Consider the following 19,099-nt stretch of genomic DNA (forward strand, 5'->3'; position numbering starts at 1 on the left):
TACCAGTCTGGACCTGTATGCCAACGTGATGCACTGCCAGTCTCTGCCAGGCGTTCGGACTCGTCACAGGAACATCGACATCATCATCATCAGAGAAAACACTGAGGGAGAATACAGCAGTCTGGAGCACGAGGTGTGTGTGTACGGTGTGTGTGTGGGCGTGTTTAACTATACTTGTGGGGACCAGTAAATTGCACCCATGGTGCTCAGAATAAATCACATCTTGATGATGGTAATTCATCTTAACAGCATAGAAATTTGCCTGTAAAGTTGTTACAATAGAATGATGTTCTTATACATGAAAAAGCTGAAAAGCAAAACATTGCCCGTTGTGTCTTCATCCCTGATTTAAAACATTGCCCGTTGTGTCTTCATCCCTGATTTAAAACATTGCCCGTTGTGTCTTCATCCCTGATTTAAAACATTGCCCGTTGTGTCTTCATCCCTGATTTAAAACATTGCCCGTTGTGTCTTCATCCCTGATTTAAAACATTGCCCGTTGTGTCTTCATCCCTGATTTAAAACATTGCCCGTTGTGTCTTCATCCCTGATTTAAAACATTGCCCGTTGTGTCTTCATCCCTGATTTAAAACATTGCCCGTTGTGTCTTCATCCCTGATTTAAAACATTGCCCGTTGTGTCTTCATCCCTGATTTAAAACATTGCCCGTTGTGTCTTCATCCCTGATTTAAAACATTGCCCGTTGTGTCTTCATCCCTGATTTAAAACATTGCCCGTTGTGTCTTCATCCCTGATTTAAAACATTGCCCGTTGTGTCTTCATCCCTGATTTAAAACATTGCCGTTGTGTCTTCATCCCTGATTTAAAACATTGCCCGTTGTGTCTTCATCCCTGATTTAAAACATTGCCCGTTGTGTCTTCATCCCTGATTTAAAACATTGCCCGTTGTGTCTTCATCCCTGATTTAAAACATTGCCCGTTGTGTCTTCATCCCTGATTTAAAACATTGCCCGTTGTGTCTTCATCCCTGATTTAAAACATTGCCCGTTGTGTCTTCATCCCTGATTTAAAACATTGCCCGTTGTGTCTTCATCCCTGATTTAAAACATTGCCCGTTGTGTCTTCATCCCTGATTTAAAACATTGCCCGTTGTGTCTTCATCCCTGATTTAAAACATTGCCCGTTGTGTCTTCATCCCTGATTTAAAACATTGCCCGTTGTGTCTTCATCCCTGATTTAAAACATTGCCCGTTGTGTCTTCATCCCTGATTTAAAACATTGCCCGTTGTGTCTTCATCCCTGATTTAAAACATTGCCCGTTGTGTCTTCATCCCTGATTTAAAACATTGCCCGTTGTGTCTTCATCCCTGATTTAAAAACATTGCCCGTTGTGTCTTCATCCCTGATTTAAAACATTGCCCGTTGTGTCTTCATCCCTGATTTAAAACATTGCCCGTTGTGTCTTCATCCCTGATTTAAAACATTGCCTGTTGTGTCTTCATCCCTGATTTAAAACATTGCCCGTTGTGTCTTCATCCCTGATTTAAAACATTGCCCGTTGTGTCTTCATCCCTGATTTAAAACATTGTATTTGAAAAAACAAACAAAAACTTTCAGGCTCGAAGACCAAGTCTCCTACACAGTAATACAACACAACTTTAGAATATAATATTTGTATAAGATAATTTGTGAACGGCCTGTCCTATAGGCTATTTGTAGTAACATTTGAATTAATAAATAACAAAAAACAGCTGTTTTCAAGTCGGATATAAGGCCTCTAATTTAGTTTCACTAAGGCATGAACATTTTAAATAATAAATTAAACATGACTGTCTACAAACACAATAATTAGCCTGTAATTTACTTGCCAGGAAAAATAGAAACACCTGATCCACGCAGCATGTGCCTTCACAAAGTATTCATACCCCTTGACTTGGGGATTTACAGTGCCTTCACAAAGTATTCATACCCCTTGACTTGGGGATTTACAGTGCCTTCACAAAGTATTCATACCCCTTGACTTGGGGATTTACAGTGCCTTCACAAAGTATTCATACCGCTTGACTTTTTCCACATTTTGTTGTTACAGCCTGAATTGTATTAAAAACGTTTTTTCACCCATATAAACACAATACCCCAATATGGCAAAGTGAAAACATGTTTTTAGAAATGTATGCAAATGTATTGAAAAAAACACAAAAATATCTAATTTACATACGTATTCACACCCCAGACCCCATACATGTTAGGATCATCTTTGGCAGGGATTACACCCGTGAGTCTTTCTGGGTCCGTCTCTAAGAGCTTTCCACACCTGCATTGAGCAGCTCTGTTAAACATTGTCATGTTAGGGTTAGGGTTAGGGTTAGGGCTAGTGACTAGATATTGTTTTGTATGAGTGGGTTAGGGTTAGGGTCCGTCTCTAAGAGCTTTCCACACCTGCATTGAGCAGCTCTGTTAAACATTGTCATGTTAGGGTTAGGGTTAGGGTTAGTGACTAGATATTGTTTTGTATGAGTGGGTTAGGGTTAGGGTCCGTCTCTAAGAGCTTTCCACACCTGCATTGAGCAGCTCTGTTAAACATTGTCATGTTAGGGTTAGGGTTAGGGTTAGGGTTAGGGTTAGTGACTAGATATTGTTTTGTATGAGTGGGTTAGGGTTAGGGTCCGTCTCTAAGAGCTTTCCACACCTGCATTGAGCAGCTCTGTTAAACATTGTCATGTTAGGGTTAGGGTTAGGGTTAGGGTTAGGGTTAGTGACTAGATATTGTTTTGTATGAGTGGGTTAGGGTTAGGGTCCGTCTCTAAGAGCTTTCCACACCTGCATTGAGCAGCTCTGTTAAACATTGTCATGTTAGGGTTAGGGTTAGGGTTAGTGACTAGATATTGTTTTGTATGAGTGGGTTAGGGTTAGGGTCCGTCTCTAAGAGCTTTCCACACCTGCATTGAGCAGCTCTGTTAAACATTGTCATGTTAGGGTTAGGGTTAGGGTTAGGGTTAGTGACTAGATATTGTTTTGTATGAGTGGGTTAGGGTTAGGGTCCGTCTCTAAGAGCTTTCCACACCTGCATTGAGCAGCTCTGTTAAACATTGTCATGTTAGGGTTAGGGTTAGGGTTAGGGTTAGGGTTAGGGTTAGGGTTAGGGTTAGTGACTAGATATTGTTTTGTATGAGTGGGTTAGGGTTAGGGTCCGTCTCTAAGAGCTTTCCACACCTGCATTGAGCAGCTCTGTTAAACATTGTCATGTTAGGGTTAGGGTTAGGGTTAGGGTTAGGGTTAGTGACTAGATATTGTTTTGTATGAGTGGGTTAGGGTTAGGGTCCGTCTCTAAGAGCTTTCCACACCTGCATTGAGCAGCTCTGTTAAACATTGTCATGTTAGGGTTAGGGTTAGGGTTAGGGTTAGGGTTAGGGTTAGGGTTAGGGTTAGTGACTAGATATTGTTTTGTATGAGTGGGTTAGGGTTAGGGTCCGTCTCTAAGAGCTTTCCACACCTGCATTGAGCAGCTCTGTTAAACATTGTCATGTTAGGGTTAGGGTTAGGGTTAGTGACTAGATATTGTTTTGTATGAGTGGGTTAGGGTTAGGGTCCGTCTCTAAGAGCTTTCCACACCTGCATTGAGCAGCTCTGTTAAACATTGTCATGTTAGGGTTAGGGTTAGGGTTAGGGTTAGTGACTAGATATTGTTTTGTATGAGTGGGTTAGGGTTAGGGTCCGTCTCTAAGAGCTTTCCACACCTGCATTGAGCAGCTCTGTTAAACATTGTCATGTTAGGGTTAGGGTTAGGGTTAGTGACTAGATATTGTTTTGTATGAGTGGGTTAGGGTTAGGGTCCGTCTCTAAGAGCTTTCCACACCTGCATTGAGCAGCTCTGTTAAACATTGTCATGTTAGGGTTAGGGTTAGGGTTAGGGTTAGGGTTAGGGTTAGTGACTAGATATTGTTTTGTATGAGTGGGTTAGGGTTAGGGTCCGTCTCTAAGAGCTTTCCCCACCTGCATTGAGCAGCTCTGTTAAACATTGTCATGTTAGGGTTAGGGTTAGGGTTAGTGACTAGATATTGTTTTGTATGAGTGGGTTAGGGTTAGGGTCCGTCTCTAAGAGCTTTCCACACCTGCATTGAGCAGCTCTGTTAAACATTGTCATGTTAGGGTTAGGGTTAGGATTAGGGTTAGGGTTAGTGACTAGATATTGTTTTGTATGAGTGGGTTAGGGTTAGGGTCCGTCTCTAAGAGCTTTCCACACCTGCATTGAGCAGCTCTGTTAAACATTGTCATGTTAGGGTTAGGGTTAGGGTTAGGGTTAGGGTCCGTCTCTAAGAGCTTTCCACACCTGCATTGAGCAGCTCTGTTAAACATTGTCATGTTAGGGTTAGGGTTAGGGTTAGGGTTAGGGTTAGGGTCCGTCTCTAAGAGCTTTCCACACCTGCATTGAGCAGCTCTGTTAAACATTGGCATGTTTTTCCATAGATAGTAATAGTTGTAAAACTTCTTGGTGACGGGGCAGTATTTTCACGTCCGGATGAAATGCATGCCCAAATTCAACTGCCTGCTACTCATCCCCAGAACATAAGATATGCATATTATTTGTAGATTTTGCTAGAAAACACTCTGAAGTTTCTAAAACTGTTTGAATCATGTCTGTGAGTATAATAGAACTTATGTAGCAGGTGAAACCCTGAGGACAAACCACTCTCTTTTCAAAGGGTTTTCATTGGGAATCCTGATTTCTAAGGGACCTTCTTGCAGTTCCTACCGCTTCCACTGGATGAAACCAGTCTTTAGAAATTGGTTGAGGTTTTTCCTTTGTGTAATGAAAAAGTAGCCCTGTTCAAATGAGAGTCACTTCAAGTGTACTGTTTGATAGAGGTGCGTGACCAGAAAGGTAGCGTCAGTTTGTTTCCTTCCTATATTGTACACAGATCATCCCGTCTTCAATTTTATCTATGATTTACTTGAACAAATACCTAAAGTTGTATTACAAAAGTAGTTTGAAATGTTTTGGCAAAGTTTACAGGTAACTTTTGAGATAATTTTAGTCACGTTGCGCAAGTTTGAACCGGTGTTTTTTTGGATCAAATGTGGCATTTAAATGGACATTTTGGATAAATATGGAAGGAATGAATCCAACACAAGGACCATTTGTGATGTTTATGGGACAACAACAGAAGGAATGAATCGAACACAAGGACCATTTGTGATGTTTATGGGACAACAACAGAAGAAGCTCGTCAAAGGTAAGACATTAATTATATTTTTATTTCTGTGTTTTGTGTCGTGCCTACAGGGTTGAACTATGCTTTTCTCTCTTTGTTTACGGAGGTGCTATCCTCAGATAATAGCATTGTTGGCTTTTGCCGAAAAGCCTTTTTGAAATCTGACATGTTGGCTGGATTCACAACAAGTGTAGTTTTAACTTGGTTTCTTACATGTGTGATTTAATGAAAGTTTGATTTTTAGAGTCATTTATTTGAATTTGGCACGCTGCATTTTCACTGGCTTTTGGCCAACACATCCCAGAGAGTTAAAACTGTAACTCACCCAACTCAGGAACAGTGATAAATGATCAGATGAACATGTGCAGGTAGAGATATTGGTGTGCAAAAGGGCAGAAAAGTAAATCAAATAAAAATAGTATGGGGATGAGGTAGGTGAAAAAGGGTGGGCTATTTACAGATGGACTATGTACAGCTGCAGCGATCGGTTAGCTGCTCAGAGAGCTGATTTTTTAAAATGTATTTAACCAGGCAAGTCAGTTAAGAACAAATTTTTATTTTCAATGACGGCCTAGGAACAGTGGGTTAACTGCCTGTTCAGGGGCAGAACGACAGATTTGTACCTTGTCAGCTCGGGGATTTGAACTTGCAACCTTTCGGTTACTAGTCCAACGCTCTAACCACTAGGCTACCCTGCCGCCCCTGATGGTGAGTTGGTGAGGGAAATAAAAGTCTCCAACTTCAGCGATTTTTGCAATTCGTTCCAGTCACTGGCAGCAGAGAACTGGAAGGAAAGGCGGCCAAATGAGGTGTTGGCTTTGGGGATGATCAGTGAGATATACCTGCTGGAACGTGTGTTCTGGGTGGGTGTTGTTATCGTGACCAGTGAACTGAGATAAGGCGGAGCTTTACCTCAAATCAAATCAAATCAAATCAAATTTATTTATATAGCCCTTCGTACATCAGCTGATATCTCAAAGTGCTGTACAGAAACCCAGCCTAAAACCCCAAACAGCAAGCAATGCAGGTGTAGAAGCACGGTGGCTAGGAAAAACTCCCTAGAAAGGCCAATACCTAGGAAGAAACCTAGAGAGGAACCAGGCTATGTGGGGTGGCCAGTCCTCTTCTGGCTGTGCCGGGTGGAGATTATAACAGAACATGGCCAAGATGTTCAAATGTTCATAAATGACCAGCATGGTCGAATAATAATAAGGCAGAACAGTTGAAACTGGAGCAGCAGCACAGTCAGGTGGAAGTTGAAACTGGAGCAGCAGCATGGCCAGGTGGACTGGGGACAGCAAGGAGTCATCATGTCAGGTAGTCCTGGGGCATGGTACTAGGGCTCAGGTCAGTTGAAACTGGAACAGCAGCATGGCCAGGTGGACTGGGGACAGCAAGGAGTCATCATGTCAGGTAGTCCTGGGGCATGGTCCTAGGGCTCAGGTCCTCCGAGAGAGAGAAAGAAAGAGAGAAGGAGAGAATTAGAGAACGCTTAGATTCACACAGGACACCGAATAGGACAGGAGAAGTACTCCAGATATAACAAACTGACCCCAGCCCCCCGACACATAAACTACTGCAGCATAAATACTGGAGGCTGAGACATGAGGGGTCAGGAGACACTGTGGCCCCATCCGAGGACACCCCCGGACAGGGCCAAACAGGAAGGATATAACCCCACCCACTTTGCCAAAGCACAGCCCCCACACCACTAGAGGGATATCTTCAACCACCAACTTACCATCCTGAGACAAGGCTGAGTATAGCCCACAAAGATCTCCACCACGGCACAACCCAAGGGGGGGGCGCCAACCCAGACAGGATGACCACAACAGTGAATCAACCCACTCAGGTGACGCACCCCCTCCAGGGACGGCATGAGAGAGCCCCAGCAAGCCAGTGACTCAGCCCCTGTAATAGGGTTAGAGGCAGAGAATCCCAGTGGAAAGAGGGGAACCGGCCAGGCAGAGACAGCAAGGGTGGTTCGTTGCTCCAGAGCCTTTCCGTTCACCTTCCCACTCCTGGGCCAGACTACACTCAATCATATGACCCACTGAAGAGATGAGTCTTCAGTAAAGACTTAAAGGTTGAGACCGAGTTTGCGTCTCTGACATGGGTAGGCAGACCGTTCCATAAAAATGGAGCTCTATAGGAGAAAGCCCTGCCTCCAGCTGTTTGCTTAGAAATTCTAGGGACAATTAGGAGGCCTGCGTCTTGTGACCGTAGCGTACATGTAGGTATGTACGGCAGGACCAAATCAGAGGTAGGTAGGAGCAAGCCCATGTAATGCTTTGTAGGTTAGCAGTAAAACCTTGAAATCAGCCCTTGCTTTGACAGGAAGCCAGTGTAGAGAGGTTAGCACTGGAGTAATATGATCAAATTTTGGGGTTCTAGTCAGGATTCTAGCAGCCGTATTTAGCACTAACTGAAGTTTATTTAGTGCTTTATCCGGGTAGCCGGAAAATAGAGCATTGAAGTAGTCTAACCTAGAAGTGACAAAAGCATGGATACATTTTTCTGCATCATTTTTGGACAGAAAGTTTCAGATTTTTGCAATGTTACGTAGATGGAAAAAAGCTGTCCTCGAAATGGTCTTGATATGTTCTTCAAAAGAGAGATCAGGGTCCAGAGTAACGCCGAGGTCCTTCACAGTTTTATTTGAGACGACTGTACAACCATTAAGATTAATTGTCAGATTCAACAGAAGATTCTCTTTGTTTCTTGGGACCTAGAACAAGCATCTCTGTTTTGTCCGAGTTTAATAGTAGAAAGTTTGCAGCCATCCACTTCCTTATGTCTGAAACACATGCTTCTAGCAAGGGCAATTTTGGGGCTTCACCATGTTTCATTGAAATGTACAGCTGTGTGTCATCCGCATAGCAGTGAAAGTTTACATTATGTTTTCGAATAACATCCCCAAGAGGTAAAATATATAGTGAAAACAATAGTGGTCCTAAAACGGAACCTTGAGGAACACCGAAATTTACAGTTGATTTGTCAGAGGACAAACCATTCACAGAGACAAACTGACATCTTTCCGACAGATAAGATCTAAACCAGGCCAGAACATGTCCGTGTAGACCAATTTGGGTTTCCAATCTCTCCAAAAGAATGTGGTGATCGATGGTATCAAAAGCAGCACTAAGGTCTAGGAGCACGAGGACAGATGCAGAGCCTCGGTCCGATGCCATTAAAATGTCATTTACCACCTTCACAAGTGCCGTCTCAGTGCTATGATGGGGTCTAAAACCAGACTGAAGCATTTCGTATACATTGTTTGTCTTCAGGAAGGCAGTGAGTTGCTGCGCAACAGCCTTCTCTAAAATTTCTGAGAGGAATGGAAGATTCGATATAGGCCGATAGTTTTTTATATTTTCTGGGTCAAGGTTTGGCTTTTTCAAGAGAGGCTTTATTACTGCCACTTTTAGTGAGTTTGGTACACATCCAGTGGATAGAGAGATGTTTATTATGTTCAACATAGGAGGGCCAAGCACAGGAAGCAGCTCTTTCAGTAGTTTAGTTGGAATAGGGTCCAGTATGCAGCTTGAAGGTTTAGAGGCCATGATTATTTTCATCATTGTGTCAAGAGATATAGTACTAAAACACTTGAGCGTCTCTCTTGATCCTAGGTCCTGGCAGAGTTGTGCAGACTCAGGACAACTGAGGTTTGGAGGAATACGCAGGTTTAAAGAGGAGTCCGTAATTTGCTTTCTAATAATCATAATCTTTTCCTCAAAGAAGTTCATGAATTTATCACTGCTAAAGTGAAAGTCATCCTCTCTTGGGGAATGCTGCTTTTTAGTTAGCTTTGCGACAGTATTAAAAAGGAATTTCGGATTGTTCTTATTTTCCTCAATTAAGTTAGAAAAAGAGGATGATCGAGCAGCAGTAAGGGCTCTACGGTACTGCACGGTACCGTCCTTCCAAGCTAGTCGGAAGACTTCCAGTTTGGTGTGGCGCCATTTCCGTTCCAATTTTCTGGAAGCTTGCTTCAGAGCTCGGGTATTTTCTGTGTACCAGGGAGCTAGTTTCTTATGAGACATTTTTTTTGTTTTTAGGGGTGCAACTGCATCTAGGGTATTGCGCAAGGTTAAATTGAGATCCTCAGTTAGGTGGTTAACTGATTTTTGTCCTCTGGCGTCCTTGGGTAGGCAGAGGGAGTCTGGAAGGGCATCAAGGAATCTTTGTGTTGTCTGTGAATTTATAGCACGACTTTTGATGTTCCTTGGTTGGGGTCTAAGCAGATTATTTGTTGCAATTGCAAACGTAATAAAATGGTGGTCCGATAGTCCAAGATTATGAGGAAAAACATTAAGATCCACCACATTTATTCCATGGGACAAAACTAGGTCCAGCGTATGACTGTGACAGTGAGTGGGTCCAGAGACATGTTGGACAAAACCCACTGAGTCGATGATGGCTCCGAAAGCCTTTTGGAGTGGGTCTGTGGACTTTTCCATGTGAATATTAAAGTCACCAAAGATTAGAATATTATCTGCTATGACTACAAGGGCCGATAGGAATTCAGGGAACTCCGTGAGAAACGCTGTATATGGCCCAGGGGGCCTGTAAACAGTAGCTATAAAAAGTGATTGAGTAGGCTGCATAGATTTCTTTTTTTTTTTTGTAAATTGAAATTTGCTATCGTAAATGTTAGCAACACCTCCGCCTTTGCGGGATGCACGGGGATATGGTCACTAGTGTAGCCAGGAGGTGAGGCCTCATTTAAAACAGTAAATTCATCAGGCTTAAGCCATGTTTCAGTCAGGCCAATCACATCAAGATTATGATCAGTGATTAGTTCATTGACTATAATTGCCTTTGAAGTAAGGGATCTAACATTAAGTATCCCTATTTTGAGATGTGAGGTATCATGATCTCTTTCAGTAATGACAGGAATGGAGGTGGTCTTTATCCTAGTGAGATTGCTAAGGCGAACACCGCCATGTTTAGTTTTGCCCAACCTAGGTCGAGGCACAGACACGGTCTCAATGGTGTTAGCTGAGCTGACTACACTGACTGTGCTAATGGCAGACTCCACTATGCTGGCAGGCTGGCTAACAGCCTGCTGCCTGGCCTGCACCCTATTTCATTGTGGAGCTAGAGGAGTTAGAGCCCTGTCTATGTTGGTAGATAAGATGAGAGCACCCCTCCAGCTAGGATGGAGTCCGTCACTCCTCAGCAGGTCAGGCTTGGTCCTGTTTGTGGGTGAGTCCCAGAAAGAGGGCCAATTATCTACAGAAAACAGTTTTCAACCAGCGATTGAGTTGTGAGACTCTGCTGTAGAGCTCATCACTCCCCCTAACTGGGAGGGGGCCAGAGACAATTACTCGATGCCGACACATCTTTCTAGCTGATATGCACGCAGAAGCTATGTTGCGCTTGGTGATTTCTGACTGTTTCATCCTAACATCGTTGGTGCCGACGTGGATAACAATATCTCTATACTCTCTACACTCGCCAGTTTTAGCTTTAGCCAGCACCAGATTAGCCTTAACGTCGGTAGCCCTGCCCCCGGGTAAACAGTGTATGATCGCTGGATGATTCGCTTTAAGTCTAATACTGCGGGTAATGGAGTCGCCAATGACTAGAGTTTTCAATTTGTCAGAGCTAATGGTGGGAAGCTTCGGCGTCTCAGACCCCGTAACGGGAGGAGTAGAGACCAGAGACCCGCTGCTTAATGGGGAAAACCGGTTGAAAGTTTCTGTCGGCTGAATGAGCGACACCGGTTGAGCGTTCCTACAGCATTTCCTTCCAGAAACCGTGAGAAAGTTGTCCGGCTACGGGGACTGTGCCAGGGGATTTACACTACTATCTGTACTTACTGGTGCCACAGACGCTGTTTCATCCTTTCCTACACTGAAATTAACCTTGCCTAACGATTGCGTCTGAAGCTGGGCTTGCAGCACAGCTATCCTCGCCGTAAGGCGAGTACAGCGGCTGCAATTAGAAGGCATCATGTTAATGTTACTACTTAGCTTCGGCTGTTGGAGGTCCTGAAGAATCGTGTCCAGATAAAGCGTCCGGAGTGAAAAAGTTGAGGAAAAAAAAAAAATATATATGAACGGTAATTAAAAAGTGAAAACCGTAAAGTTGTCAGGTAGCAAAACAGGTTGGCAACAAAATGCACAGCAACTCGAAAACAAGCCTGCAAGTTGTGACCGGAAATGACCGGAAATGACGTCAGACGTTCACACACGTGAAAGTACCTAGCATAGACTTATAGATGACCTGGAGCCAGTGGGTCTAGCGCCGAATATGTAGCGAGGGCCAGCCGACTAGAGTATACAGTTCGCAGTGGTTGGTGGTATAAGGTGATTTGGTAACAAAACGGATGGCACTGTGATAGACTGTATCCAGTTTACTGAGTAGAGTATTGGAAGCTATTTTGGAAATGACATCCCCGAAGTCGAGGATAGGATAGTCGGTTTTACTAGGGTAAGTTTGGCGGCGTGAGTGAAGGAGGCTTTGTTGTGAAATAGAAAGCCGATTCAAGATTTGATTTTCTTTCTTTGCGAGGCATTGGAAAATCTCCCTGGTCTATGTGGTTGAATCGTTGAAATTCACTGCTTGACTGAGGGACCTTACAGATAATTGTATGTGTGGTTTACAGGGATGAGGTAGCCATTCAAAAATCATGTTAAACTCTATTATCGTACAAAGAGTGAGTCCATGCAAGTTATTATGTGACTTGATAAGGACATTTTACTCCTGAACTTATTTAGCCTTACCATAACAAAGGGTTTGAATAACTTTTGACTCAAGACATTTCAGACTTTAAGCATCAGCTATCTGAGCAGCTTATTGATCCCTGCAGCTGGACACAGCCCATCTGTAAATACCCAACTACCTCATCCCCAAATTGCTTTCATTTTATTTTTTGCTCTTTTGCACACCAGTGTTTCTACTTGCACATCTATCACTCCAGGGTTAATTTGCTAAATTGCATTTACTTCTCTACTAGGGCCCATTTATTGCCTTACCTCCTTACTCCATTTGCACACAATGTATATAGATTTTTCTATTGTGTTATTGACTGTACGCTTGTTCATTCCATGTGTAACTCTGTGTTGTTTTTTGTCGCACTGCTTTGCTTTATCTTGGCCAGGTCACAGTTGTAAATGAGAGTGCAGAATAACTGATTAATTTACGAATACTCAACACCCGTTGAATATAGGCGGTGCCAGTAAATTTTGGGGAAAAAAGTGTCATTAAATTGTTGCCAGCAGCACAGTTACAATCACCAACGCTCTAGATAACATGAAAACTGCCTAACCAGGTCTTCTAGGGCAAAGACTTGTGAGACATTTATTTTGAAGGCACCTATAAATAACAACGAGGACAGACAGTGACTGACAGGCTGACACACACGGCACAGTTACAAATAGTAGCTAATGTATTTTCAAAGATTTCAATGAAAAGGAAAGTAGACAATGAATGTAGGGTGTTCCAGCAAGAGTGGACATTGAAATATTTATTTGTTGAGGTATCAGGGAAAGCTGCATGCTTAGTGTACAAAGAGAGCATCACCGTCTTGAAAGACTACAACTTGTCCCGACACTTCCAGACGAAGCATGCAGAGAAATATAGTAATATGTCTTCTGTAATATAGTGATATGACTTCTGTAATATGGTAATATGTCTTCTGTAATATAGTAGCGATAGAGTACGTTGAAGCGATAGAGTACATGACAGTGTCATCAGCATATAAATTAATTTGACACTTTCTTATCTCATCACCGATATTGTTTATGTAGAGAGTGAACAGTAATGGACCAAGTATAGAACCTTGTGGGACCCCTTTAACCAACTCCAATGGCTCCGACTGGATGCCGTCGACTCTAACAGACGGACTTCTATCCTTTAGATAGTCATGAAACCAACGACAGGCATCCAATCCCAGTCCTATTGGCGACAGCTTACCCAAAAGTATCTCATGGTCTACAGTGTCAAAAGCTTTAGATAAATCTATGAACAAGGCGGCACAGTACGTTGTATTATCTAGGGCATTAGTAATATCATTTACAACACGTACAGTGACCGTAATACTACTGTGTTTAGGTCTAAAGCCAGATTGATTACTAGAAAGTATTTTTAACAGTTAAAAAAGATTGTAGTTGCCTATTCACCAGTGACCCTAGAATATTAGCTAAACAGGAGAGCGTAGAGATGAGCCGATAATTATCCAATTCACTAACATCACCTCCCTTGAGGAGTGGTAAAACAAAAGCTGTTTTCCAAGATTTGGGAATCTTTCCTACGACTAATGTTTGATTAAAGATATGCGTCACTACACCAGCAATAATAGGTTCCGCACACTTGAGTAAATATGGATCCAGATTGTCAGCGCCTAATGATTTCTTAGAATCTATAGCAGATAGTGCAGATAAGACCTATTCTTCTGTGACTTTTTGAAAATTAAAACCGGCTTACTGTTTTCCACATCAGCTGAAAGCCGAGGGACTGAAACAATAGACCAATCAGGATCATGTTGGACATTTTTTCTTGCAAAAAGAAAACCAGCAGAAATAAAAATGCTTATTAAAAACATCACAAATTTCAGTTTGGTCACTGACGAGCCCAGGTTCAGATGTAATTTGCTTCGGCAGGGAAGTCAAGGAGTTTCCTGGTCTAAGTGAGTTGACAGTTTTCCAGAATTTAGCGGGATCACCAGCAGACTCTGTCAGAGCATCAAGAAAATACCAAGATTTGGCCTTTTTTATTCCTCCTGTCCATTTATTTCTCAATTGCCTAAAAAGCAGCCAATCAGCTGTTTCACCAGTTTTTCTCGCAAAGGCAGGAATAAAGGTCATGGATAAAGGCTCTGAGGAATAAAGGTCATGGATAGAGGCTCTGAGGAATAAAGGCTCTGAGGAATAAAGGTCATGGATAAAGGCTCTGAGGAATAAAGGTCATGGATAAAGGCTCTGAGGAATAAAGGTCATGGATAAAGGCTCTGAATAGTAAAGGTAATGGATAAAGGCTCTGAATAGTAAAGGTCATGGATAAAGGCTCTGAGGAATAAAGGTCATGGATAAAGGCTCTGAGGAATAAAGGTCATGGATAAAGGCTCTGAATAGTAAAGGTCATGGATAAAGGCTCTGAGGAATAAAGGTCATGGATAAAGGCTCTGAGGAATAAAGGTCATGGATAAAGGCTCTGAATAGTAAAGGTCATGGATAAAGGCTCTGAGGAATAAAGGTCATGGATAAAGGCTCTGAGGAATAAAGGTCATGGATAAAGGCTCTGAATAGTAAAGGTCATGGATAAAGGCTCTGAATAGTAAAGGTCATGGATAAAGGCTCTGAGGAATAAAGGTCATGGATAAAGGCTCTGAGGAATAAAGGTCATGGATAAAGGCTCTGAATAGTAAAGGTCATGGATAAAGGCTCTGAGGAATAAAGGTCATGGATAAAGGCTCTGAGGAATAAAGGTCATGGATAAAGGCTCTGAATAGTAAAGGTCATGGATAAAGGCTCTGAGGAATAAAGGTCATGGATAAAGGCTCTGAGGAATAAAGGTCATGGATAAAGGCTCTGAATAGTAAAGGTCATAGATAAAGGCTCTGAGGAATAAAGGTCATGGATAAAGGCTCTGAGGAATAAAGGTCATGGATAAAGGCTCTGAATAGTAAAGGTCATGGATAAAGGCTCTGAGGAATAAAGGTCATGGATAAAGGCTCTGAGGAATAAAGGTCATGGATAAAGGCTCTGAGGAATAAAGATCATGGATAAAGGCTCTGAATAGTAAAGGTCATGGATAAAGGCTCTGAGGAATAAAGGTCATGGATGGGTGGGCAGATACCTGAGGGTGGGCGATAGAGCAGATACCTGAGCTGAGGGTGGGCGATAGAGCAGATACCTGAGGGTGGGCGATAGAGCAGATACCTGAGCTGAGGGTGGGCGATAGAGCAGATACCTGAGGGTGGGCGATAGAGCAGATACCAGAGCTGAGGGTGGGCGATAGAGCAGATACCAGAGCTGAGGGTGGGCGATAGAGCAGATACCAGAGCTGAAGGTGGGCGATAGAGCAGATACCAGAGCTGAAGGTGGGCGATAGAGCAGATACCAGAGCTGAGGGAGGGCGATAGAGCAGATACCAGAGCTGAGGGTGGGCGATAGAGCAGATACCAGAGCTGAGGGTGGGCGATAGAGCAGATACCTGAGGGTGGGCAATAGAGCAGATACCAGAGCTGAGGGTGGGCGATAGAGCAGATATCAGAGCTGAGGGTGGGCGATAGAGCAGATACCAGAGCTGAGGGTGGGCGATAGAGCAGATACCAGAGCTGAGGGTGGGCGATAGAGCAGATACCAGAGCTGAGGGTGGGCGATAGAGCAGATACCAGAGCTGAGGGTGGGCGATAGAGCAGATACCAGAGCTGAGGGTGGGCGATAGAGCAGATACCAGAGCTGAAGGTGGCGATAGAGCAGATATCAGAGCTGAGGGTGGGCGATAGAGCAGATACCAGAGCTGAGGGTGGGCGATAGAGCAGATACCAGAGCTGAGGGTGGGCGATAGAGCAGATACCAGAGCTGAGGGTGGGCGATAGAGCAGATACCAGAGCTGAGGGTGGGCGATAGAGCAGATACCAGAGCTGAGGGTGGGCGATAGAGCAGATACCAGAGCTGAAGGTGGGCGATAGAGCAGATATCAGAGCTGAGGGTGGGCGATAGAGCAGATACCAGAGCTGAGGGTGGGCGATAGAGCAGATACCAGAGCTGAAGGTGGGCGATAGAGCAGATACCAGAGCTGAGGGAGGGCGATAGAGCAGATACCAGAGCTGAGGGTGGGCGATAGAGCAGATACCAGAGCTAACAGAACATCTGAGTCCACCTCTACCCACTCTGTCATTATACCGAGCTAACAGAACATCTGAGTCCACCTCTACCCACTCTGTCTGTAGACATTATATCTAGCTAACAGAATTCCAGGCCTGTTCTAGTTAGTAACTTACAGTAGCTGTATTCCAGGCCTGTTCTAGTTAGTAACTTACAGTAGCTGTATTCCAGGCCTGTTCTAGTTAGTAACTTACAGTAGCTGTATTCCAGGCCTGTTCTAGTTAGTAACTTACAGTAGCTGTATTCCAGGCCTGTTCTAGTTAGTAACTTACAGTAGCTGTATTCCAGGCCTGTTCTAGTTAGTAACTTACAGTAGCTGTATTCCGACAGAACAGGCATGTTCTAGGGCGTGTAGAATGGTCAGAGTGAGGTGTTCTCTCACTTGTGTCTGGAAGTAGCTAGCTAGCAAGCTAGGAAACATTAAACAGTTAGCTTTTGTGCTTGTCAGGCTAGGCAACATTATCCTGTTAGTGATGGTGCTTGACAGGCTAGGCAACATCAACCTGTTAGTGATGGTGCTTGACTGCTGTTAGGTCAGAATACTCGGATCAACCCTTCTCCTCGGCTAGAGCGTCCAGTTCGCTCCTGAGAGCAAAACGCTCTGAATATACAAATGGACAATCTGACAAGGCTCTGAATTTAGGAACTCCTAGAGCACTCTGACTCTCCAGTGAATTTAGGAACTCCTAGAGCACTCTGACTCTCCAGTGAATGTAGGAACTCCTAGAGCACTCTGACTCTCCAGTGAATTTAGGAACTCCTAGAGCACTCTGACTCTCCAGTGAATTTAGGAACTCCTAGAGCACTCTGACTCTCCAGTGAATTTAGGAACTCCTAGAGCACTCTGACTCTCCAGTGAATTTAGGAACTCCTAGAGCACTCTGACTCTCCAGTGAATTTAGGAACTGCTAGAGTACTCTGACTCTCCAGTGAATTTAGGAACTCCTAGAGCACTCTGACTCTCCAGTGAATTTAGGTACACACCCATAGTGTGACTCTCTCTCTGTCTCCTCTATGTAGAGTGTGTCTAGGCTGTGACTCTCTCTCTGTCTCCACTATGTAGAGTGTGTCTGGGCTGTGACTCTCTCTCTGTCTCCACTATGTAGAGTGTGTCTGGGCTGTGACTCTCTCTCTGTCTCCACTATGTAGAGTGTGTCTGGGCTGTGACTCTCTCTCTGTCTCCACTATGTAGAGTGTATCTGGGGCGTGACTCTCTCTCTGTCTCCTCTATGTAGAGTGTGTCTGGGCTGTGACTCTCTCTCTGTCTCCACTATGTAGAGTGTGTCTGGGCTGTGACTCTCTCTCTGTCTCCTCTCTCTCTGTCTCCACTATGTAGAGTGTGTCTGGGCTGTGACTCTCTCTCTGTCTCCACTATGTAGAGTGTGTCTGGGCTGTGACTCTCTCTCTGTCTCCACTATGTAGAGTGTGTCTGGGCTGTGACTCTCTCTCTGTCTCCACTATGTAGAGTGTGTCTGGGCTGTGACTCTCTCTCTGTCTCCACTATGTAGAGTGTGTCTGGGCTGTGACTCTCTCTCTGTCTCCACTATGTAGAGTGTGTCTGGGGTGGTGGAGTGTCTGAAGATCATCACGAGGACCAACTCTCTGAGGATTGCTGACTATGCTTTCAGACTGGCCAGGGAGAGAGGTCGTCGTAGGGTCACCGCTGTCCACAAGGCCAACATCATGTCAGTGATACTCAGTAAATGTGCATGTTAGTTAATTAGTTAGTTAGTTTGTTAATGCGTTAGTTAGCTAGTTAGTTAATTCATTAGTTAACTAGTTAGTTAATTAGTTGGTTGGCTTGGTATAAAACAGTGTGTTTGATTGAATCTGTGTGTGTGTTTTGTATTAATTTGCTGTGTGATGATAAATCTGTGTGTGTGTGTGTTTAACAGGAAGCTAGGTGATGGTCTGTTCCTACAGTGTTGTAAGGAGGTTGCCGCGGGTTATCAAGACATTGCCTTCGATGCCATGATCGTGGACAACACCACCATGCAGGTATACTAAACACTTTTAGAAAAAAGGGTTTGAAAAGGGTTTGTCGGCTGTTCCCATAGGATAACACATTTTTGGTTGCAGGTAGAACCCTCTGTGGAAAGGGTTTCGACATTGAACCCAAAAGGTTCTACTTGGAACCGAAAAGGGTTCTTCAAAGGGTTCTCCTATGGGGACAGATGAAAAACTATTTTAGGTTCTAGACACCACCATGCAGGTAACCATAGCAACATCACTATTACACCATGCAGGTAACCATAGCAGTATCACTACTACACCTTGCAGGTAGCCATAGCAACATAGCTACTACACCAGGCAGGTAACCATAGCAACATCACCACGGCACCTTGCAGGTAACCATAGCAACATCATTACTACACATTATGGATAACTATAGCAACATCACTACTACAAGTTGCAGGTAACCATAGCAGCATCAGGTAACCATAGCAATATCACTACGACACTGTGTAGGTAACCATAGCAGCATTACTACTACACCTTGCAAGTATCCATAGCAACATCACTACTACATAATCAAATTGGATAATAAATAGTGTGTGTGTGTGTGTGTGGGTGTGTGTGTGTAGCTGGTGTCTAAGCCGCAGCAGTTTGATGTGATGGTGATGCCTAATCTCTATGGTAATGTGGTGAGCAACGTGTGTGCTGGTCTGGTGGGGGGGCCGGGACTCGTTCCAGGAGCCAACTACGGGACGGACTACGCTGTGTTCGAGTGTGTATGTACACAGGGGGTGTGGGTAGATGGGGCTGTGGAGAGCTGGGGGTGTGGATAGCTGGGGTGTGGGTGTAGCTGGGGGTGTGGATAGCTGGGGGTGTGGATAGCTGGGGGTGTGGGTGTAGCTGGGAGGGGGGGGCTGTAGCTGGGGGTGAGGATAACTGGGGGTGTGGATAGCTGGGGGTGTGTGTAGCTGGGGGTGTCTATAGCTGGGGGTGTGGATAGCTGGGGGTGAGGATAGCTGGGGGTGAGCATAGCTGAAGGTGTATATAGCTGAGGGTGTATATAGCTGAGGGTGTGGATAGCTGGGGGTGAGTATAATGTGTGTGTGTTGCAGGGCACCAGGAACACAGGGA

The 19,099-nt window shown here is 44.1% G+C and overlaps 1 protein-coding gene across 1 annotated transcript in view; it reads left to right on the forward strand.

Moving 5' to 3' along the window:
- The window catches only part of LOC109882993 (isocitrate dehydrogenase [NAD] subunit gamma, mitochondrial-like), a 66,914-nt gene that overhangs the window by 44,274 nt on the left and 3,541 nt on the right, over positions 1-19,099 (forward strand). The window contains exons 7-11 of the mRNA XM_031794921.1: positions 1-133; positions 17,564-17,697; positions 17,908-18,010; positions 18,598-18,744; positions 19,081-19,099. The exon at positions 19,081-19,099 is cut by the window's right edge and continues 137 nt beyond it. Of these exons, the coding sequence (XP_031650781.1) occupies positions 1-133; positions 17,564-17,697; positions 17,908-18,010; positions 18,598-18,744; positions 19,081-19,099 (536 nt within the window). The remainder of the gene's footprint in view (positions 134-17,563; positions 17,698-17,907; positions 18,011-18,597; positions 18,745-19,080) is intronic.

This window comes from Oncorhynchus kisutch, linkage group LG17 (genome assembly GCF_002021735.2).
Source record: "Oncorhynchus kisutch isolate 150728-3 linkage group LG17, Okis_V2, whole genome shotgun sequence".
NCBI classification, from domain to species: Eukaryota; Metazoa; Chordata; class Actinopteri; order Salmoniformes; family Salmonidae; genus Oncorhynchus; species Oncorhynchus kisutch.